This window comes from Camelus ferus, chromosome 5 (assembly GCF_009834535.1).
Source record: "Camelus ferus isolate YT-003-E chromosome 5, BCGSAC_Cfer_1.0, whole genome shotgun sequence".
Taxonomy (NCBI): domain Eukaryota; kingdom Metazoa; phylum Chordata; class Mammalia; order Artiodactyla; family Camelidae; genus Camelus; species Camelus ferus.
Genome location: NC_045700.1, coordinates 32,216,923 through 32,241,337, shown reverse-complemented (window position 1 = coordinate 32,241,337; position 24,415 = coordinate 32,216,923). Strand labels below are relative to the sequence as shown.

At 34.9% G+C, this 24,415-nt stretch overlaps 1 protein-coding gene across 1 annotated transcript in view; it reads right to left on the bottom strand.

Annotated features, from left to right (window-relative positions):
- GALNT13 (polypeptide N-acetylgalactosaminyltransferase 13) overlaps positions 1–24,415 on the bottom strand; it is a 462,400-nt gene that overhangs the window by 116,103 nt on the left and 321,882 nt on the right. Inside the window, 1 exon segment of the mRNA XM_032479456.1 lies at positions 14,376–14,556. Coding sequence (XP_032335347.1) covers positions 14,376–14,556 — 181 coding nt within the window.

Below are 24,415 nucleotides of genomic sequence, written 5' to 3'. Positions count from 1 at the left end.
TATAAAAGAAAATGTCACTTATACAAATAATCTATGTCACATATCTGTTACTTATCAATAATATTTTCAATACTTTTTCTAAAAAAATAGAATACATACATATTTATGTATAAAATATTTGACCATTGGCCAGTGTGTTATTTTATCATTTTCTCTGGATATTTATTATTATTATTATTATGTGTAATTTTTAAAGTCCTTAGGTATGTCTCAGATACAGTTTCAGTATCTTTACATCATTTATCTCATTACTGATCACAAAAATGGGATATGGGAGATAATGAGATTCTGTGCAATAAATATTATAAATATTCCCTCTTTATAGATACAGAAATTGAAGCATAGAGAGATTACATCACTTGTCCAGGGTTACATAGCTAAGTACTGGATTATGACTTTACTTCTATGTTAATACACGTTTTTATTGTTTGATCAAACAAGTCAAAATCTTTTCTCTGTTAATGTTTTAATTTACAGAGAAGAGAAAAGAATGAAGAGAAATAGCAATTATTGGTTATATTCAACGAACATTGGATTTTTAAAAGATGGTAAAATAAAAGAAGTTGGAAGCAGGTATGAGAAAATAGGGGTCCCTGGGCAATGATCATGGATTAGGAGAAAGGATGAAAGGCTGAGGATGGATGATATCACCAAAGCTCCATCTGTGGGAGACAGCTACTATTGTTCCAAGTCTCTCTTCATCCAGATGTAGTGCCCTTCATCATTATGTAGCCAAACTGACTCCTGGGTTACCACCCTAGGGTCATCTCTCACCTCTTCCACTCTCACTCCTCCCAGGCCTCTAATTGCTTACTCTAGATCCTGGCATACCCTCTCATCTTCCACTGACCTGGACAACTCTTAAGCCAAGCACATCTATAATGCTAGCAGCTAATACAGGTTCCCTGAGGTGGTTTTCTACTTACTGTCTTTCTCACCCATATTTGAGGTTTTTCCCAAGTGAGGCCAGAAGAAAATGGGAAACTAGAACATCAAGTAATCAAGTAACTCTTATTGGAAAAGATTCTACAGGTAAACAACAACAACAACAAAACTAGACACAACAACCCCCCTCCCCCCAAAACAAACAAACAAAACCATTATTTCCATGTTACCGTCCCCAGAAGTCTGGTCTGGGGTGAAGTTTGCAATCAAATTTAGAATCTTGGATGGCACAGGTTTGTGCAGAGAAGGATCTGGCTTTCAGGACCAGGATGAGATGACATTTGAAAGTAGAATGAAAGTAGAGCCTTACTTACCCACTCTGGGCCATGCCTAGGCCAGGCTAGATTAGCTGCTTAAAGATAATTAAGAAAGCTGTGGAAAGTGAGACTGGAGAAGGTTTGTCACAGGGAATACTAGCATTTTTATAAATAGAATAGAGCTTTTATGGTATGGTTTGTGTTAGACCACTCATTTGTAATTTTTCCCACATGACCACCAACCTCCTCTACTGCTCTTTACTGACAACCATGAGGAAAAAGACCTCTGTGAGCACATCTTTATATCTGACACAAATGAACATTTGTGGGCAATAGCCCTATGGAACATGCACTATGAAGCCTGCCAAGAAGCCCATACCTCATGGCTTTCCTTCCTGTTCACTTCTTTGTTAATAAAATACAGTGACTTTAAACAGTGGAAAAGCCAATGTAAGAAAATTGAGAAGAGTAGATGCAAAGTTTCCCCAGGTTGTTTTTCAGCCCATCAGCACTGGCTTCCAACTGTCCTAATTTTATTTCACAATGAAGAAATTATATTTTCATTGCAAAGGCTGGAGACTCTAGACTAGTAAACCATTGAATTGAGATGATAAATATGTTCCAATTGTGTACTTTACGTATTTGGCAGGGAAAATCCTAACCCTAAAGAATTCCTCCTCCTGAACATGTTCATTTTTCAAACACTGATCCACAAAATTCACAGAAATAATAGTTTAGTCTGATATTACATAGAATTTCTCAAAAATAGAACACATGGCTGTAGGAAATATTTTCATTTGCTAAGATTTAATCTCATTTGTGTTTATTGTTGAACACATAAGCATCCACTAGCCATACAGCTATTTGGCAGACATTAACAGAGATAAGAAAGGTGATTTTAAAATTGGGGGGTTCATTGAATATAAACTACAATAGATGCCATAGGAATTAATGGCAGGAGTGAGGAAGTGCAAGGGTGTCTGCTCTACATATTGTGTCTAAAAGCAGTATTTTACGATGGAAGACAATGTGTTTGATACATCTGAAATTATAAAATAATTTTGTAGGCGTATTCTAGATTTTTGGAAAGAAGGATATTGGTAAATACTATGGCATGTCTACTTAGTTTTCCAAACATTTAGGGAAAACTACTATCATTATATTGTAATCTATAATGATATTTCAATCAAAATTAGAATTTTATGTGGCTTTTTCTCCCAATATATATAAGGTAAGGTGCTTTTATTATTGCTAGAGAAGGTACAGTATATTAATAAAAAATCAGATTGAAATAAGTCAATATCTCCAATACAATTATGGAGCTGAAAAATATATATATACATATGTGTATATATATTGTTTCTTTTGTAGAAAAATGTATATACATGCTATATGTACATTTTTTCTTACATGAAGAATATACTTAAACTTTTATCATCATATATTATATATACATATATACACACACATATATACATATATCTCATATATACACCATTTATTTAATCTTTCTAGAGTTTTTCTCTTATGTCTGGTATAACCGAGAAATTGTATGTTTACACTCTATTTTGTAAAGTTGAAAGTTTAAACATTATGTATATATGTTCATGCATATATATATAAATAAAAGTAGAGAATTTACTTGCAAACTGACATCTAAAAGCCTAAAAGATTTCTGGATTACCTCTAGACTTTGGTAAAATAGGTGTGTACTCCCCATGCAGTGCCATAATGACTGCTATCCTGATTAGTCCACTTAGCCCCTTCCAGAGACAGTCACTTCCATATAGACTATATTCAATGCCATATAAGTAGGATGATCAGGTATTTTATTGTTCAAATCAGGACACTGTTGTGAGTGAAAGTGGATGCCATTAATAATCATTCCAGGTAACAGGCATGCACCATGACTATTCCAACGAAACAAAGATATGTAGTCACCTTTCTTCAAGGCTTCCTGTTCCATGGTTGGAGAATTTCTCTAGTTAGAAATTTTTCATGAGTCAAAATTTGTTTCCTTTTGATTTTAATTCAGAGACTAATACATATGACATTTTTTTTCATTTAAATGTAAGTTTCTCTGATGGTAGAATTTTAGAGTTAGAGAGATCTGGTAAGAAATCAAATCCAACTTCTTAATCAATCCTCATTAGAACATCCCTAAAAGACAGACATTTAATCTTGGTTTGAATATTTCCAGACACAAGGAGCTCATTGCATTGCAAACTGATTCATTTTTTTTCTTGAAAGCTTCTTGATCTAGAATTTAAAATTGTCTCCTTATAATTTCTTGTCTTCTGAATCTGTGGGAATATCTAAGCTCTTCCATATAGTAGCTCCTTTCAGTAAAAACACTGTACCCTGTTATACCTTATTTTCCAGTCAAAGTCCCTCCCTTCCACCTTCGCTTAAATAACAACGATCAAAGGCTAGTTTTACATAGTTACATGTAATTGGATGTTCATTTTGATCAATTAAATAACTTATTCAGCTCTATGTTCTTGGGCTCTACGTTCCTCAATTCCATTAAGAATTTTTATTGAAAACATAATTAAATTATGCCAAAATAATAGAATTCCCTAAATTATTAATTTGTATAAAATCCTTCATTTATCACAGTTTTCAAATTTTGTTCACCATAGAGATGTTGCACCAAAAATGTACAAAATTTATAATACCAAACAGTTAAAAAGTTAAACTGATGTAATAATGGAGCTCATTTAGTAATGACAATTCTGACAGAATAAATTTGAGTGATAAGAATACTATCACTGTAACTCCATTTATCTTATTTTCAACCATATAAATTAGAAAGATTTAATGGTTTGATACATTTATTGGAGTTTCCATATGTTTAGAATATATCTTTATTCAAATTGCTAATATCACATACAATTTAAAATTTATTTGTAGAACCAAACCAACCAAAGACAAAGACTAATCTGAGTCCTTCATTATTTTTGTCATGTTAAATCTATTTGTAAAATATAACAATCTGTTAATTTTAGCTCATGTTTCTGCAATTGAAACGTAAATATTTCTTCAATTATTTTAGAATTAGTACTTACTGACTCTGTGTGATGAATCCATGTGTATGTGTGCACATGGTCTAAAGTTGAGCTTTCACATTAGGTGGCTCATAGCCAGACAGTTATTAATATGGCAGCCACCCACTCTTAAGCATTGACAATCCACATCAACAATAACTACTCCATGTTACTGCTGCTTCTGACTAAAATTATGCAGAAAGCCTATTGTTAAACAGGCAACCTACCTTTTAGGAAACTGTTTCCCCTTTGCTTTGCAAAGCCCTCACCCTGTCTCCCTAATGCACCTTTTCATCCTGGCCTGTACCCATTGTCCAGCATTCCTTCCTATCAAGGACTTGCTGCAAAGCTCTCTTTAACTCATAATGCCAGTGGATAAAGATAACTACTAAAAATAAAATTTTTATTTTCTAGAGAATTTGTGTTAATATGCCAAAGAAGAGCTACTCCCAAGGGACTGTAAATTTTAGGATGCTGAGGTAATCTGTCATTAGAGTTGAATGGTAGGCAAGTATGTGGTTAGTTTTTTTTTTTCCTATGTTGACAATTTATTATGGTCTTTACATTTTACACTTACAATAATCCTATTGCACCCTATGAGCAAACTAAATTCTAGGTGTATTTATCATTTAATTATAAAGAACATACCTTAAAAATATTAGAAAAGACATATGAAGAATTTTATTAATTCATCTTAGGCGAATTTCTTGTAAAAATATTAAGCAGCAGAAATAATAAAGAAAAAGTGACAAGATGCCCAACAAGTATATGAAGAAATGCTCAACATCACTAATCAGGGAAATGCAAACCAAAACTTGCAAACAATGAGATACCACCTCACATGTTAGGATGGTTATCATCAAAAAACCAAAAGCTAACAAGTGTTGGCAAGGATATGGAGAATTTGGAAACCTTGTACTCTATTGATGGGAATGTGAAAATGGTGCAGCCACTATGGGACACAGTATGGAGGTTCCTCAAAAAATAAAAAATAGAACTACCATATGATTCACTTTTGGGTACTGATCCAGAAGAACTGAAATCCAGATCTCCATGAACTACCATGTTCACTGCAGCAGTATTAACAATTGCCAAGAAACAACCCAAATGCCCATCAATTGAAGGATGGATAAAGAAAGGTGGTAAATAATACAATGGAATATTCTTTAGCCCTAAAAAAATTGAAATACTGCCATATGTGACAACATGGATGAACCTGGAGGACATTATGCTAAATGAAAGACACAGAAAGACAAAGACAAATGCAATATGATTCCACTTTTAGGAGGCATCTAAAGTAGTCAAATGCATAGACAGACACAGAGAGGGAAATGATGCCCACCTAAGGGAGGAGAAATGGGAGTTATTGTTCAACAGGTAAGAAGTTTCAGCTATGGAGTGAATTTTAGAGATCTGCCATACAACATTGTACCTATAGATAGCAATACTCTATTGTGAGCTTAAAAATTCACTCAGAGAGTAGATCTCATGATAAGTGTGCTTACTACAACAACAGTAATCATAAAGGTCACTAAACAACGGGGGAAAAGGGGGCTGGCCTCTTGTTTCATCTCTGAGCAGCAGGGGAAAGTTCATTTGGGGAAAGGGGTGGGTTGGGGGCAGCTCAGGCAGTACTGTCACTCAGTACAATGTCCACAGTTATTAAAAAGTGTATTTTGTTTACATCCACATTACACATTTTTATATAGAAAAATAAATGAAGCAAAAAACTCTCAGATCATTTCTGTAGTTTGCCAATTGTTTGTGTCCTTGTGCATTTATCTCTGTGATGCATTCATCCTTTATAATTGATTACAAGAATTCTTTTCATATTAAAAAGTACTTGTAATGGGTCTACCAGGATGTAATCCCATCATGAATTAAGGAAAGTCTATACTTTTCTTTTTTAAACTGCCTGTGACATGCTACTGATTCCCGGAGATGGAGGTACATTCCTGAGCATGGCAGGTCTCAGGAGAAAGCTGGCCTTTCCACTGGACACAGAGACAATGAACTGCAGTTTCTGAAGAGAGATGCAGTCAAAGGCTCTGTGGTTAGTTGTTTTTTTTTTTGTTTGTTTGTTTGTTTTTTTGGTTGGGGGTTGTTTTGTTTTCGCAAGGGACTATTTAAAGAGCCTCAACTTAACACATCTGGAAAGTTTAAACCACCTGATATATCATTATTGGATCTAGAAAAGACTAGGTTTCCCAATTCTCTAAAAGTCATCCTTGACTCTGCTTGCTTTCATAAGATTATATGTAACTATGTAACTCCAGAATTGGACTCATATTTTACTTGAAATAGTTAAAAGATAATGACAACATGGGAATCAGGCAAAGATGATCCACCAGAACACCTAATGTGGGGGACTTAGCCTGAGAGTATTAGAAAAAAGAAATTTGCCATGTGTAACCATCTGACCACCAGTAAACTTATGTAATTACTGCTGCTGAGTGTCAGAGTGATCAACTCAATTCAGTTAAGAATTAGAATTGAAATGCAATGTAAGTGATGGTATAATTTTTAAGCTGTTCTTTTGGTTATGATAAAATTCAATAGTGGAGTTAGGGTACTCTGAAGATGATAAGATGAAAGTAGGTATAAAAACTCTGTATGCACCTAAGTCCTGTTTGATTCATATTTAATGCTCTTACATCAAACTAAAACTCTCAGCCAACTACAAACAGTAAAAACCCATGCATTTTTCACAAGTGTTCTTGCTCATTTGTACCAATTTAAAAACATTGAAATTTCCTACTTTTGACTAGTTGAACAAGACTTAAGGAAATGAAAATTAATCATGACCCATCCAGTCCAACTGGGATAGAGTTTACTAATAGGAAGCTTCAGAATACTGCATTAATTGTACACATACACATATACAAACACTGATTAGACTAGTGCTATACACACTTTGTTTGAGGGAGAAGCAAAAACTAAATGTATGAATAATCTTGGTATCTAAACCCCGGAAGGTACTGTTTATTCATTCAACAGATCTATACTAGAAGACGGTACATTTATTCACTCTAGAAATATTCTGAAATTGCCCATATTTGCTAATGATAAAATTATTTGAGAGGTTAATTATCTGAAATAGTTGTTGACTTGCTAATCAAAGACTCTGAGGATACAGTGATCCACCCTTTCTGTTCAAATTCAATATTTTTGTAACATTCAATACATATTATTTATACCATCTTTATGGACCATGAACACAATTCAAGATTCTTGGAAAGAATTACTGTAATGGGAACTGATATAATCATATTAATAGATTTATCTAAAATGGTGGCTGTATGGCTGATACTTTTATATATGTTCCATAGATAAAGATAATATTATCCCTAAGGAGAATTATCTGATTCTTGCATTTTGCTTGTACTTATTGCCCAGAGAGATCCCTGACGACTTATAAAAAGGTGCATTTTACTCAACTCAAACCTAAATCATTCAACAAATACTTCTGGGGCACTTAAAATGTACTACGCTTAGGGGAGACTTAAAAAAAAAACCCAAATCCCACAAAGGCTAAGATAGACAGATTTTACATAAACAATTAAATTGTTAAAAAAAATTTTTTTTATGTATCAGTTGAGTTACAACATGTGCAATAGTCTGGGAGAAAAGCTTTGCAATGTATATAACAGACAAAAGATTAATTCCCAGAATACATAAAGATCTATGAATATATAAAAGGGTAAAGAGATCCAAGAGTACTATTTAGTTGCTAAGTGGAATGATACAATCCTTTGTGAATTATTTGTAAAATACTGCAGGACATATTATTAAGTTAAAAGAAAGGAAATCAAAATAGTACCCATTATATGATCTTATTTACTTATATATGTATATGTATGCAAATGAATATAGAAAAAGGATTTGAAGGCTATGTATCAAATATTTAACAGAGGGTTCTTTCAAGGAAGGTGGACAGAGGTGATGGTGGAAACACATATTTTATTTGCCTCTAACATATGTAATAAAATTTTTAAAAATTTGAGGTCAGTGAACTCTAAAAACAAAACCAAACACATTTAAAACAACAGATACAGTTCCTTTATTCATATGGCTAGCTGAAGGAAGAAATACTTTAAAAAATGCATAGATGCTGCAATAGGAGAAGTGCGGGGAACCACAGGAGTCCCTGGGGGGAAATTATATCAAACTTGATAGATGAATGATGAATGCAGGTGGTACTTTCTGCAGAGGTGGCAGCATTCATTAACTCATCAAATTTGGTTTGAGACATGTGCAAAAACCTAAATGCAGAGGGGACTGTGTTGAGCTTTGGATCTGAATATGGTTCTATCTGGCTGGTAGGTGGAATGCTAAGGCTGAAAGCATAGAGCCAGAGGCTGGAAAAGCTGGACAAGGACCAGATCACATGGGGCCTTATCAGCCACATTCCAGGCTTTTGATTTTGTGTTAATATGTGGTTAAGTGAGAGATCAAAGTTTAGGAAGGTCCTCCAGCACTGTAAGGCTGAGTGAAAAGTGGGCAAGCTTTGAGGCAGGGAGAGCCATCAGGACAATCAGGATATTATCAGGGTGCGGGATGGGTATGAGAATGAGGATAACTGATGGATTTGAGAGAACTTAGCAGGTAGAATAGAAAGGACTTGAAGATTCGTTTGACTTTGAATTTGCGAGTGAGAAGCAGGAAACCAGGAAAATGTAGGCAGTTCACATAAGTATCCCCTTTACTTCTTGTCCGTGTATTCCTCATGTACTAAGCACTTTATATAATTTTCCACTTGAACTAATTCACGATGATGATGTAGACAGTCACTCTTTAAAGGCAAAGGCAAGCATCTTTTCTGTGTTTGTATCACCCTACCTGGCACAGTGCAGAACAAGAACTTATTAATTCTCATCAAATGAAGACAGAGCAAGGTAGTGTCACTATGATAAAAATACAAATACCCATGAAATACTAATAACAATGACAACAATAAAAACTGACCTAATGCCCCAAAGAATTAAAGTATTCAAAAGTGTTTGCTTGACTATAGCAAGGAAAAGCAGTTGTCTGTCCACTATACCAACAATATTTATCCTTAACTTCAACATTTAGCATTTCAAGGGATCATACAAGTATACGAATTAAGCGTTACTACAACATAGCATATTAAAATGATTTAACATCTCTTCCTCATAATATCATATTCACTCAGTGACACTATGGTTGATACTGCTGAAAAAGCACTTATTAAATAATAAAATTCAAAATTCATAAGTACAAATGCACTTTACTTTCAGAAGTGCTACAGTCTTTTCAGATGAATTCATGTTAACCCAACCAAAAACTGATATCCTTGGATTATTAGAAAAATATATCTGCATGCTGCACATTCTGCTGGAAATATCAAAACCTGTGCTTATGAAATCAGCCTGGAACCACATTCTATGATTTATAAAAGAAATTAGGCCCTACACTCAAAGGGCTGGTTATTAAATATTGTCTCTTTTAAACAAATCAGCATGCTGAAAAACATTTGTATTTTATAGATACAAATTTCAAGAGATAGACATGAATATAGCCCTTAAACTTTAATCATGATCCAAAGATGCTATTAACAAAGGCTACCTTTGATGAGTTGATTTTTCTAAAGCATTTTAAAAGGTTAACAATAGACAGTTAACCTTCAAAATAAGTTCAAGGATCCTTCTTTAAATGTGTGGCTTCTGCTTACTTGGAATACAGATCAAAATACTACAACACTGTCAAGGAAAATAAGCTTTCTCTTAGTTACACATACATACCTTTAAAGGTAGGTGTTGGGAGTCTTGAGCACTTTATTTTCAATTTGTGCTCAAAGCAAGAGCTCAGCTGTCCATTATGACAAGGAAGACGAACAACCTGAGGTTGTATCAGAACAGCTGCTTCTAATCACCATGTCAATTGATACACAGTTAGAAATCTGCCTCCCCAAAGAAAGAAAATCAATTTATTTATAGAATAGCCAGCATTCCAAACAGATGGTTACTGTGGTGACTACACTCTAAAGTTCTTCAGCTTTTTACCGGTGACCAATAGGGGAAAAACTGTTGTCATTTATAACGGGGTATTCTGTGAAGAGTGGTTTCTGCTCACAACACATCATTTCAAAGGATTTGTTAGGACAATCAGATGGGCTCAAGCTGAAAAAGCCCAGTTATTAGTAAAAAACTGCCTCAGGCTTTAAGAGGCTACAGAGCTTTAAAAATCGATGATGCTTTAGTATTTACATCCTTAAAAAGACAAGCGAAGAGCAAACTAAACAAATGTTGAAAACGTATTCTTCAACACTATTTCAAAGTATTTCTAGTCGTCATTCATACACCCATTTAGGAGACATAATTAGACACTGCAACTCTATCAATATTGCCAATAAGCTAATGGGCATAGGCCAAGACAATGAGGACACATAGCAAATATTTTTTAAAAATCAGATGAAACAATTCACACATGTAGCTATTCATACATCTCATTTTAACCTTAAATTAATGGGGCCATGAAAGAAGTAAAAATCTGCATGCGTAAAAGTAATTTTATTTTAAATTCATGGGCTTTTGTATTATGCTGCTCCATTAGAAAATGTTATTGCCCTCTTATATTAGACTTTCATATTAGTGCCCATTAGACTTTCATATTAGTCCTGGAAGGTAAGATTATATTATTGTGTGTGCCAGTGATTATGGTGGAATCATATAACCCTAGGCACATAAGTAAGCCAACAGAACCTTCTCTTCTGATGGCAGACTCAGGGGAGTGATATTGCAGATATATGAAGAGTACCATTCACCTCTCTTTTATTGATTCGGAGGTTGCATTAGAGAGGTGGAACAAAGCGTTCCCATTTGCTGCAATTCTTGTGAAGAGATGCCCTGGTGTAGACCAGACATCCATGGAGAATTCAATAGAAAAGAAGAAACAAAAGTGGCTCTCTTTTAAAATTCATTCTTTCAGTTAGTCACTCATTTATTCTTCTAATTATTCAACACATTTTTTTTCAAGAACTGCAAAGCAACAGGAAAGTTGCTAAGAACTGTAAATACAAGTCTCTGAGCTACTTTGGATACAGAGGCAAGTAATAAAAACAAAACAATATAGCACACATTAATAATGGATGGACCGTGGTATCAAAACTGCAGGAAATACACTTCTGAGAGAGAAAGAATACCCAGTTAGCTCAGGACAGAACTGAAGCATCCCTGAAACCAACCAATAACGTAGGTAGTAGTATTTCATAGAGCATATTGGAAGTAAGCAAAATTGCTGTCAAAATGCAATCATAAAGGCTCAGGACTTAGGGATTACATCTTGAACAACTGCATAAGTGGAGATTAAGATTTGGTCATAGAAGCCCTAGTATAAAACAATGGGAGTCTCCTCACAAAACCGCATGGTCAGATGAACAGATACATGGAGGTGTTTCCAGAAAGAACTATAACACTTTCCTTACATAGGTTATTATGGAGGTTCTCCATACACAAAACTCAATATAAACTTCTTAGAGTTTTTCATAAACGTGTGTGTTTATGTGTACTACAGAAAAGGATATAATTCTAGGTGTAAATGTGGATGTGCACGTCTCTCCAATCTCCCCCCATACCAACTTCTCTTATTACAAACTTACCTGTTACCCAAGGAGATGAAAAATAGAAACCCAACATCTTTAGATAATAGCAAAGAAATCCATGATTTTAAGAGTAACAGAAACCATCAGTAATGACAAGAATAGTTATCCACTCAACAAAGGCTTGACATCATACAAATGACAGACTCCTGACTTTCCCAGTACAACCAACTTTATCTGTTTTTGGGTGATCTGAAACCTGCCTCAGGTTAAAATTGTTTGCAGGCATCCAACTCTAGCTTACTTCCCTTCTTCCTTTTCCACTGAGAAGCAATTTTTTGTTTCGTGTTTTCGGTTTTCCCTCTCGGCCCACAGACAGCAGGCAGGCTCAACACTGCACAGGACTCTCTCTGAGACATACAGAAGCATAAATGCCCCGTAGGAAATTCCCAGATATTTTCAGCAACCGCCCCAAGCGTCCTTTTACTACTTTCCAAAGGACCTTCCTGGGTTTAAATGAGCCCATTTTATAAGAATACTAACCTTCCAAATAATATTTATTGTAATGTGAAAACTACAATTTCCAGAATATACAAACCAGTCCCTGTTGAGCAGCATAAAGCCATTAGTTCCAGATAGCAGACATTCCTTCTCACCCTTTAAACTCTAAAGCTTGTCATCTCATTACACTTTGAGAAATGTTTCTACCATTTATCTTCCTTTTTAACTCAATGGGAAATTATACAAAAGGCTAACACATGACATTTTGCAAATAATATTCATCATGAGTGAATATAATACATATGGTTACAATTATTCTCCATTACCTATATTCCTGAATGCACATTGTATGTAATCACACAAAACACATTTCTTTCTCCCATTACTTCTTTCTTCATGTTTGAGTTAATACAGTTTTACAAGTAATGATTTGAATTCAAAAAGGATCATCAAAAGAAAATGAAAAGGTTATATAAATGTCACTGCCTAGCTGCAAATTTTATATGCTTTTGCTGAACTCAACTCTGTGAACATCTGGGCTGGGTTCCTTTTGTAAAGAGAAATGTACCTACATGAGATAAGTAGTATTCCTGGCAATAGCTTCTTGACATAGAAGAGGGTTAAAAATGTGTAAAAAAGTCCATCTCCTAATCACCTATTTACACAAGCATTGTCCCAGTTTTTCTTTTCTGAAAAGGAATGCTGGATCTTAATAGGAAAGTTCATACTGTTCATTTCCTTCTTCATGTATAAAAGAAGGATTTTCACAGCCTCATATATACTTTTGGAAATCAGAGCATGTCAATTAGAACCCTCACTGGCTTTTCTAACCCTTGTGATAGTTGGTCATGTAGACAAGAGGATGTGGACCTGGATTTTTGTTGTTGTTCTTAGGGTTACATAATACCAACAATAATGCCCATAAAGCCTCTCATAAACTGTCAGAAATAGAACATTACAAATTATTTTATCAATACAGCTGAATTCCTGTTAAATTAATTTATGCATTGATTTCTTTGTCTAGACTTTGAGATCTTGAAGGCAACCCTGTGTCTTCCTCTTGATAGTATCTTCTCATAATGTTTCATTTTTTTCCTTAAAAATAATATAATACCTCAGAAGTTTTTTAAATAAGTAATATGACTATTGGAGAAATTCTAGAAAATTATAAAGAATGAAATTTCTCGTAATCACATCATCCACTAATGGGATTTTCTCATGATTTATTTTTTCTTTTTTAATGACTTTTTAAATTCTTTCTTTTAATTTTTTCATACTTTATTAAAATTTACTTTTAAAAAATTAGTTCTAATGAGTTCTGAAAATAAATATTATGTTTTATAAAGAAAACTTATAAAATATAAAAAAGTATAAGGAAAATAATGAAATTACTCATGATCTCACTACCCAGTGATACCCATTGATGTTTGCTTCTATTTCCATATCTGTCCTTCTCTGTAACTAAAGTAGGATAATTGTTTATTGTCCCACATACTTTTCCACATATCTGTTGATGAGTAATTTACCATGTCATTAAATATTCTTTAAAAATATAAATTTTTATATCTGCATAATTTTCCATCTTGTTTCTGTGGGAAGTCATTTAATCTTTCCCTACTCAGATATTTAAGAAAATAAGGCATTAGAAAACATCTCTGTTTAAACATTAAAAAAATGTCTTAACCAATTCAGTCAGATTTATGTGTGTAACATGAAAATATAGACTGACTTCTCTTAAATTTTCTTAAATTGAGCTGATAAATGTTAATTAAATTTGGACCTCTTTCCATAGTGCTTACTTCATTTCTCTAGCATAATACTTATGCCCAGAAAGGAATGAAGAAAAAAAATATGTAGGCATTTGAGATTAAGTATAGTCTTTTTCATTTTAGGTCAAAATTGACTTCATCATACAACTTCTCAAACACAATTTTCTATAATATTATGATGATAAACAACGTTTTATTTAAACAAGTAGAATAGCAGCAATAATGGAACACATATTAGGCATGTTTAAAACCTTATTTTGCCCTGCAGAGAAAGAAAAATGGCAAAATTGTTTACCTGGGGATATGATATAGAAGAAATCCTTAAATTCATCCATCCAAACCTCTGCCAGTCTCCTGTTGTTCTTGTTGATGACATGACCGGTACCACCAGGGAAGGTGTATGGAGTTGCCTTCCGAAAAACATGACCAACGTGGGAGCAAGTCACAATCTCCAGTGAGCCTCCACATTGCCAAATCTGGAAAAAAGAGTTTTGTTGTATAACAATCATTGTAGATAATGCAGTAATATTGTCTGAGCAGCAACTGAGGCTAGCTCAGATAAGGTCAAATCTTCAGATCTTATACGGTTCAAACAAATATCAGATGGACACAAAATTTAGGACTAGTATACTTGGGTTTGGCAAAGGATTCGAATTTGGAAGAGCTTGATACATTTAAATATAGTAGCATTGGAATTGTGGAAGTAAGATGTAATTATTTTTAATGTGCCTTTATTAGACTACCTATTTTTCAGTATCTAATAGTTAACCTAATGTTGATGTAATAGATATTTGGTATCCAAAATCTGCCATGAATGAATGAATTGTACATGTTAGATGCCGTGGTCAACAACAAAATTTGATTTGGAGAAAAATCAATCTATTATACTCCATCCACCTGGAATTTTAAACAAACATTCACCTTCAGCTGTCCGAATCCTCTGTACCTTAGGCCTTTGGATTTGTTATTATTCTTATTAAAATATGCTAAGTATCCTTTACCTCTATTCAACATCCATGCACACTATAAAGCCCATTTCCACGATAATTTCTTCTAGGAAGCTCTGTGGGGAGTTTGGTATTGTGTGACTTTGGTACTTTAAACATACTTTTATTAAGAAAATGTAATGTACTGCATTGTAAGAAACTGTTCGCTTCACTATTGCTCCCTTAGAACTATGAACTTTTGGAAGACACATGTCATATATTTCTTGGTATCCTAGATTTACTGTTCTGTTGAGGCTAGGTATTAAGTAAAATAGCCATAAAACACTTAATTCCAAAAAATTATATGATATAGCCATAGGTTATAGTAATAGCATGTTTGTATGTGTGTATTTTATATATACACATATAAAATAAATGGATACAATATATGTACACATATACTACACACACTCATATATTTACATACATGCATTTACATATGTGCTATAGGTTTTCTTTCCCAATAAATGAAAGGCATAGCTATTGCTATCTGTAATTAACTTTGTTCTTATTTTAAGGAGAGCTGCTTATTTTGAAAGAAAAGATGACTCTCCTATTGATCCCTCAAGTTATACTCATCTTAGAAGATGGCTGCTGTTGGTCCTGGGTAGCAGTAAGAGACACTTATTTTCTCTAGAAAATGAAAGATGACAAATAACAAGTTATACTCATCAACAGTGGTTTGTGCATTACATGTACAATCTAGTCTCTCTCATTTTGTAATTGTTTAAATACTGTAATGCTAATGGAAAAGATGTTCCATCCGAACACTGAAATGATGTTTACTATAAAGGAGGAATGGAATTCACCATTCTCCTAGAAAGACTGGGTAGTTCATTCTTAACTAATCAAATTATTTAATTGATTAGTAACTTTCTTATCTTTCTAGCATAAAGCCTATAAACTTTCCTGTAGTTATACACCTCTTTACATTCTTCCTTCCTATTAAAATGAAAGAGGTTGATCCTTCTCCTACCAAAGACAATTCAATACTTGTATGTCAGTCTACAGCATATCCCTCAAGTCTGTCTTAAGGACTTCACTGGTTTGTTCTTCCCTCTGATTTTCTCCTGAAACAGCAATTATTTCCCTCATTACCAGATTATGTCTATCTTTACATAATATCTCCTAAAACCTGCTATCTTTCAGCGATGAAAAAAATAGGTAAACAAATTTTTTAAATTACAAAACACAACAAAAAGTTCATCCCTTGGTCCATATTCCCATCTGACATACCTCATTTTTCTGTTCTTCTTCACTAAAATTAACATAAAAAATTTACTGATATATACTGCCTCTCTTCCTCCATTTTCATCCACTTTTCTACTCATTGTGAAATGCTGTTTAGTTCTGCAGTCCCACAAAACTGCCATGATAAAAATCACAAATTTTTCCCTTGACAAATATCTAGTACTCTTTTCTTGGATCATCTTGCTTTTCATCCTCTGTATAATTCTCACTCCAAATTTCTATTTAAATGTTGGCATTATTCTTTCTTTATTCACTCACTAGGTGGCCTTATTTGTATTATTGTTTTATGTACGATTTGAATACTCAAATCCTCAACAGTGACATCTCAGCCCAGACTTCTCCTCTGAGATCCAGACTTGTGTATCCAAACATCTACTTGATACCTCCTCTTATATGCCTCAGAGACATCCAAAGAAACATGTCTGAAGTGGAATTGTTTTATCCCACCTTGTCAGCCAGATTTTCTTTTCTTTTTCTTTTTTTTAATCATAAAAAAATGGAGCCACTACTCACCCAGGTGGTCAATTCAAAAACAAAACAAAGCAACCACAGGAAGCCCCCCTCCAACAAACAAACAAACAAACAATACCCTAGGAGTCACCGATTTCTTCTTTTCCTTCATCACTCATATTCCATCCATTAATGAATCCTAGTGGAGCTATCTATAAAATAATTCTCTGTCTATCCATCTTTCTCTGTCTCTAGTGTCACCATCCTTGTCTTAATCATCGGTATCTCTTGTCTAGCAGTTGTAATAGACTCTTAATTGTCTTGCTGCTTTCACTGTTGCTCTCCTATAATTTGTTTTGTACTGAGAAATCAGAGTGGCCTTTAAAATTTTTAATCATGCTATTTTATGTCCCTGCTAAATCTGTCAATGGTTTTTCATTGTGCTGTGAATATAAACAAGATCCTTTATCAGGGCCTCCAAGAGCTACACTACTCTTCTTCTCTGTCAATAAACCATGGTGACACTGGCCTCTTCCATTTCCTAGAATAACAAATCACATAATTTTTCACACACCAAAGCTTCCACATGTACTTTCCCTACACCTGGAAAACAATTCTGTCTGCCCTTCACCTGACTGCCTCTTTCCTATCTTTCTCATCTCAGCTAAAACATCACCTCAGCAGAGAAATCTTCCCTAATGGCCATATTTAAAGTGCCCCACCCCAGTTATTTTCTCTAATAACACCCTATTTGTTTGCTTCATCTCTTATCATAATTGGCAATTTATTTGCATGCTTGGCTATGCACTTTCCCCCCTACTAGAACGTAGACTCTGAAAGGGTGGGTGAGAGGTTTACTCATGGTTGTATTCCCAGAGCCAAGCCCAGTGCTTTTTACGTGGTAGGTGTCACTGTATGATGGTTGCACAGGAAGAAGGGTCAACTCAAAATTAACTACCATGATTAATATAAAAAAGCATCCCCTGGCAGAATTATGAGATTTAAACAGACGTATTTTGGAGGGATTTTGAATTACATTTTTTAAGGAATATTTTTAATACCAAACTAGGCAGAGTAGTGTACTAAAATGATACCCAACTGTTGTTCCACATGCCTTGGGAATTGAGGAAGTTCTCTGGAGGTCACAACACAACAAATAAACATTAGAAATGGTTGTTGGTTTATGACAAACAAGTTTGCTAAATAACACAATATTATTTTTAATGTGTTATCAAAGTAACCATATAGTCCAACTCACACACTCTCTCACTTAAAACATGACTTAGTAAAGTACTCAGGTATGTGTACTATGACCATGCTATTCAGCAGGGTGCCCCCAATTCAGACGAAATAGCATATGACATGCTATTCTTGAGAGGGAATTGAAAATCTTTTCCTTACTGTGAGGAATGCAGTGTTAGAGGTAGAGCTTTTCCTCCTCCTCTGTGGATTAGATATGACTGAAGAGCTTTTTTCTTCGTTCACGAAGGCCATTTAAGGGAACTAAACAAATGAAGGAGAGACTAGCATTTCACTTCCTGCTGTTCCCTCACTGAGCAGCAAAATCAGCAGATTACCCAATGGGTGTTCCCATCACAGCAGAATGTGCTGAATGACTTTGTGGGAAAGCCCCAAGTGTGGGGAAAAATAAGACCATCGTAAAATGGGGACCACCTCTAGTCTAGAGAATCCTGAAGGTGTAGTTGGGATTTATTGAACAGCTTCCTCAGGAAAATTGATAGGCCCAGTGATGTAGTGAACCTGGAAGGGAGTGGTCTTTGGAGACAACCAGACAAGACTTCAGTGGTTCCAAAACTCTACAGAGAGCAGAATATAGAATAGAAAAAAAATGAGCTGTGGGACTAGCAATATGGCAGATCAGCAAGGAGATGTCCCATTGAGAAGGCAGTGGGGGACCTTGCAGGGTGTAAGGGAGAGACTAAGATTTCCCTCTTCGAAAGGCCCTTGGATAACAGAGCAGACAGGAGGTGAAGTTCAGAACACTTTTCAGAAAACAGTGAAATGGTATACAGAAGACTATCATATAGATGGAGGCCACCAGCAGCAAGTGGAACCACACTGAGCCAACAATAGGCAGATATCGTACAATATACCAGATAAGACCTGCCATTTCTCTAGCCCTCGTATTTGACCCCACATACTGCAGGAGTGACAACTCAGAAAACCATGCCCTTCCCCATTCCAAGAGCTCCTATCAGCATTGTCCTGGGGAGAGAAGAGAATGGAAACTACATATTGTTCATGAAATCAAACCTTTAAACTGAACATTACTAGTATTTTTAATAATTGAAAGTAATCAGAAAGCTATAGAATCTGTCCTAAATGACATCAGATTGGAAAGGAATATTCTTTAGAGCTTGAAGCAATGATTGGAGAAAAAAATAAAACTATTTTAAGTTTGTACCCTCACTAAATTCAGACGATGCAATAAACCCAATTGCAAACAAACCAGTGATTTACAACTGCCCCCAGGGTTCCCAATTTGCCATTTTGCAAATATGAACTAGCACCATGGTTATGTGAGTGGGGTAACTTATTACTACTCTACCACTTCTTGGCCCCACCCTGGTTTTGTAGGTGTATGGGTTCTATGCCCCAAACACATACACAGAAAAGACAAAAACATCTAGTTTGAAATCCTTTAATAGCAGAGTTTCAGTGGTCTCACTTCTTTCCCTCCTAATAGGCAAAGGTAAGGATATATAAAACTGCTGATTTTTAGTTGTACTCCAAATTGCAAGGAGATTTTGTGTGTGCACATGTATAGGCGTAATGCAATGATGATTGCTGAGTTGCGAGACAGAAGGAAAACCTGTCCCTGCTGTGGATTTTCACAGATGGAGGCAGTTTTTAAAATATATTTAGGAGATAACAGAGGTGGAGGTAACTGTTCCATAACTCAGTGAATATTGGCCCATATTTTGCTTGTGGGTCATAGTCTACTGACTCCTGGAATAAAGTATGTACTCCATTGCCATCTATGCTCACAGAATGCATGGATAAATACTTACATTGCATTGCCTAGGTAAAGCATCTCCCCTAAATTTGCACTAAAATAAAAAGATCAAGGTAGGAATTCACAGCATTATGCAATAATTAGGCTGATAGCTGGTCATGGTAATACCCAGTTAGTTAATAGAAAATTAAAATATTTAATAGATCAAATACTGAGCAGTTACTGTGTACTTAGTAGACATTTGGGTAATATGAAAGAATTAAAAAATGAACAGTTCCCAGAAAACTATATGATTAAAACTTAAAGTGAAAAGAGTTCAAACTGAGTGGTGTCCTTAGTGACTACCATGATCATTTCCCTTAGTGTACCTTCAATAAATATTTTGAAAGGATGGAAGGAAAGAAAGAAAGAAGAAAAAAAGGAAGAGTATGGCACAGTCATTAAGAACTTGGGCTTGGAAATAAGCAAACAGAATTTTTCTAGTGGCTCTCTCACTTGACTATCATTTTCATTTTCAAGATGAATGTTCCCATTGGAACCTTAATGTTCCCACTGGAAAACAGGGATAATAGTAACTACTTCCTAAGACCCTAAAAAGATTGTATCAAGCACCATGCCTAATACTTCATATGGGAAGAAAAAAAATGTTACTTGTTTATTAACTTTTATTGTTTTTGCTGCTCAGGAAAACCAACATCTATAGATCATTAGCTGATTCTTATTTCTTAAAAAATATTTTACTTAAATTTTGGTGAGTTTTGCCTCTTTTGTGAATTAACAATATCAATGTCTAGGGTTTAGGTGAGGTATTTAAAAGAATAAACAATTAGATTCCAATGAGAATACTTCATTTTGTTCTCTAAAATTATTTTACAATGTCTAAACAAACAGTTATAAACTGAATAAAACATGATGTCTCATCCACCTGAACATGTAATGTCCAAATTACTTTGTATCACTGAGCATATCTGATTGTTACTGTCCAGCCTTCCAAAAGATTAGTATTTATATATTATATCTTTCAAGTCGATTTGACCATGTATAAAATACAAACTCTCTTTCATCCAGAGTATTGAGACTAACTGATCACTTGTCTTCATTCCCAGGTATTTTTATGAGAGTCTTTGATGATGGAGAATGTTATTAATCAAAATGTAAAATGCCCATTGCTCATTTGATCATGTACTTGATTTTCTTTCCCTAGATAGAAGACAATTAACTAACGTACATTATTCTTTTCATGGTTTTTGGCACCTACATCAGTGACATTTTAATTAAGGTTCATAAACTTCACAAGCTCCAACTCTGCAATCTCAGTTCTAGTGGTACTATTGTTTCTGATTTTACAGCTGTTGTGCCAGATTCATGCAGCTGCTTGTTTTTCTACTAATCCTTATTGCCCCTCCCCCAACCCCACATACATACTATCACTGGCACAAAGTCAATGTTTAATATGGCCTCAAGAACAACCACCACAACCATAGTTTACCACGGAGGGCACATAGCACAAGTGGTTAGGAGAGTGCAGGCTCAAGTTCCTGAGAGCACATCTTAGCCCCACCACTTACTAGCTGGGTGAACTCATCTTTCAGTGCTTCAGGTTTTAGGTAATAACGTGAGACTTGAAGAACCTACCTCAGGGGGTTGTTGTGAGAAGTAAGGCAATGCAGTGCACCTCTTTATGTGAAAATGAACTGGAATGAAATAGGGGAGACTGATTAAAGGGGTGTATTGCAATAATCTAGGAAAGAGATGAGAATGACTTGAACTAGAGGGATGGCAAGGGAAATAGAGAGGAAGGTAATAATTTGACATAATCTGGGGGACCAAAATGAAGAATTAATGTAAGTGCTTTCCCTTATCTATTATATCCTCCCTGTTGAGCTCAATCCATGTACATTTTCTTCTAGTAAACAGTTCTTAACTATGCTATCGTTTATTGATCTCAGTTCTCACTGACTCATCACACGTACTACTTACCTCTCTCCCACCCCACTACAATGAGCTGTGAGTTCTGCATAGTTTGCCATCTTGATAAATGTTTGTGTGTGTGCATGTATGTTTATGTGTATTATATATACATAATTTATATATATATAGTTTACATATGTATTAGTCTTATCTCCTGAACCACTTTACTACCTCTTTGAGAAAAAGTATCAAACGTTTCACCTTATGAAACTGAATTTCATCAACATACGAAATTGAAAGTCACTTTATGAAACTGAATTTCATCATCACGTTTCACTTTATGTAACTGGTATAATTCACACATAGTGAAAAGAGTCACAACCTAAATATAATGTTAATTCAGTGTTTGCAAAGTTTGAAAAAATGCTTAAAATACTGATGCTCGATACATACTGACTAATCTATCTATTAATACTGATACAGGAAAATTACACTGTACACAAAACGTATCTACTGTTAAGTGGAATTAGGAATGAAAGCTATTTTTTTTTTTTGGTTCTGGCAAAGGGAAAAATGAAACAAGATACATGACTCACTTTTCAGCTTACTTCATTCTATTTTCATTGTTTGTTTCAAATAATCCCTGTTAGCACTTCAACTCTCCACTTTATTTATACATTTTTAAGTAGACTGGTGAAAAATCCTTTAATTCTTACAATTAAACAAGGTCTAAAAGAGCCTTCACTGCGATCCTGAAGGCACTGTGATCCCTGATGAGTTGGCACAAACACAAGAAGCATGGAAGTCATTATTCAAAAAGGGCAGACCGAAGGGGCTGAGTAGGCATTTTCCACTCATTCTTGACATGAAACATGCCCGTTATTCCTTATGGTCTTTTTGATTTGGGAAATGTCTTCTTTAACTGGCGGGTTTGTCTCTGGACCTAGTTTTCATTGCACAGTGTGGAGATCTATATGATCTGATCTATATGATCTAGAAGAGGTCTCCAGAGCTCAGGTCGTACCCTGATACCATCACAACATCTCAAGATGAAGGCTCTTGTATATCAAGTTGCTGTGGCCTTCAAGTGCTCACCTGAGTTGCCAGAGATCACAGATTCAACGTGTCTGAGTAATCTACCCAGTACCTGATAATTTAATGCTTTTTAAAAAATAGAATTTTTTTTGTAGGAAAAAGAGAAGAAAGCATCAGGCTTGAAATTGAGAAGCTAGATTCTAGACTTGAAATAAACACAAATTGATTGTAGAATTTGGAACAAGTCACTTAACCTTGATAGTCCTCAGAAAATTCATAAGCAAAAGAAGACGAAGTGAGGTTGATAATGACTAACTTTCTCCTGTATTACTACGATTCAGATTAATCTCTTTATAGAGATTAAAGACCACTTTTAGAGATCAGATTTTTAGATGAAATGATAAAACTCTCCAAAATTTTAATCTGAATTTTCTTCCTTAGGTGAGCTTACTTCACTCTAGCTGTATTAGAAGAACATGGTAAGGAGAACATTCTCCGAACGAGAAAGTATGAGAAATGACACTGTAGAACTTATCATGAGGCAATGTGTTTTTTCTTTCAAATTTGGGAGTTTTATTTTAGAAAGGTCTCAAATGTTATAAAGACAGGGAAAACTATAAAAGCACTTTTGTTCTCCAAAAGAATTTTTGGAGAAATAGCCATATATTAGGGCAATTTGTTTGAGTAATTTATTTTCACATTGGCATTAAATGTAGAAAATTCTCAGCTGAATCTACATCTTTTCATACAGCCCATCAATTTGTCTCTAAAATATCCAGTTATCAAGTACTTACCCTTATAAAGTACTTTTTATGTTAACGTAGAACTGAACCTCCTGAAAGTCCAACATTCAAAATGGACCTTTTACACCTACTCATTTTCTAAAGGACTTAACACATTGATTCTGAAATGAGTTTCTTTAAGGGAAGTTTCCAACCACCTATGCTAAGATTTAGCAAGTGGCTTTGGGGGTTGAGGGGTGGGGGATTGGGTACAAGGAAGGAAGAAAAGTAAAAATAGAGCAAAAGCACGAAAAGGTGTGCTTATACTGGGAGTGACTATAAGTGGAGGAACTATTCGGAGCTGGAACTGAGACAGTGTGTATATGAACTGGTGTGTATCAGAGGTATGGCGGGTGGCGGCAGTCACAGATGGAGTCCTTTTAACCCCAGTCTCCCACTCCTCTCAAACACAAATACCCCTTCCTGGGAGTTAAAACAAATAGTGGTGACATGCCAACAGTTTATAATGTAAATTCTACTATTATTTTTTGCCTCTCAACAACTTTTCTTCGCCTTTAAGCATTCTGACCTCCACAGTTCCCAAACATTATGGCTACAGTATGTCCTGGCATTGGGAGAACTGTTACCTGTCATTATTCCACATCTTATTTGGACAGCTGATATTGCAGAAATTCCCAATTATCCTCTAGATCAGCAGAGCAACACAAAGTCCTGATGGTGCTGTGGCAAATCTTCTTTCTCTTAAATGATATGTATGAATACAGTAGGCAAGAAACGAAAATCAAGAAGCCTACCGGATATTGAAAATCCTGTGAAATATAAGGTGGTTCTTCTTGAAAAAAATTAGTGCCTAGCTTTTCATACTTACTACAAAGTATTGCTTTTTTATTAGCATAGATGGTCACAAGCAGATAATTCATGAAGAAAAGAACACAAGAAATAATAGGGTGATAGAGTCACACTTTTTCACCTTTCAAATAAT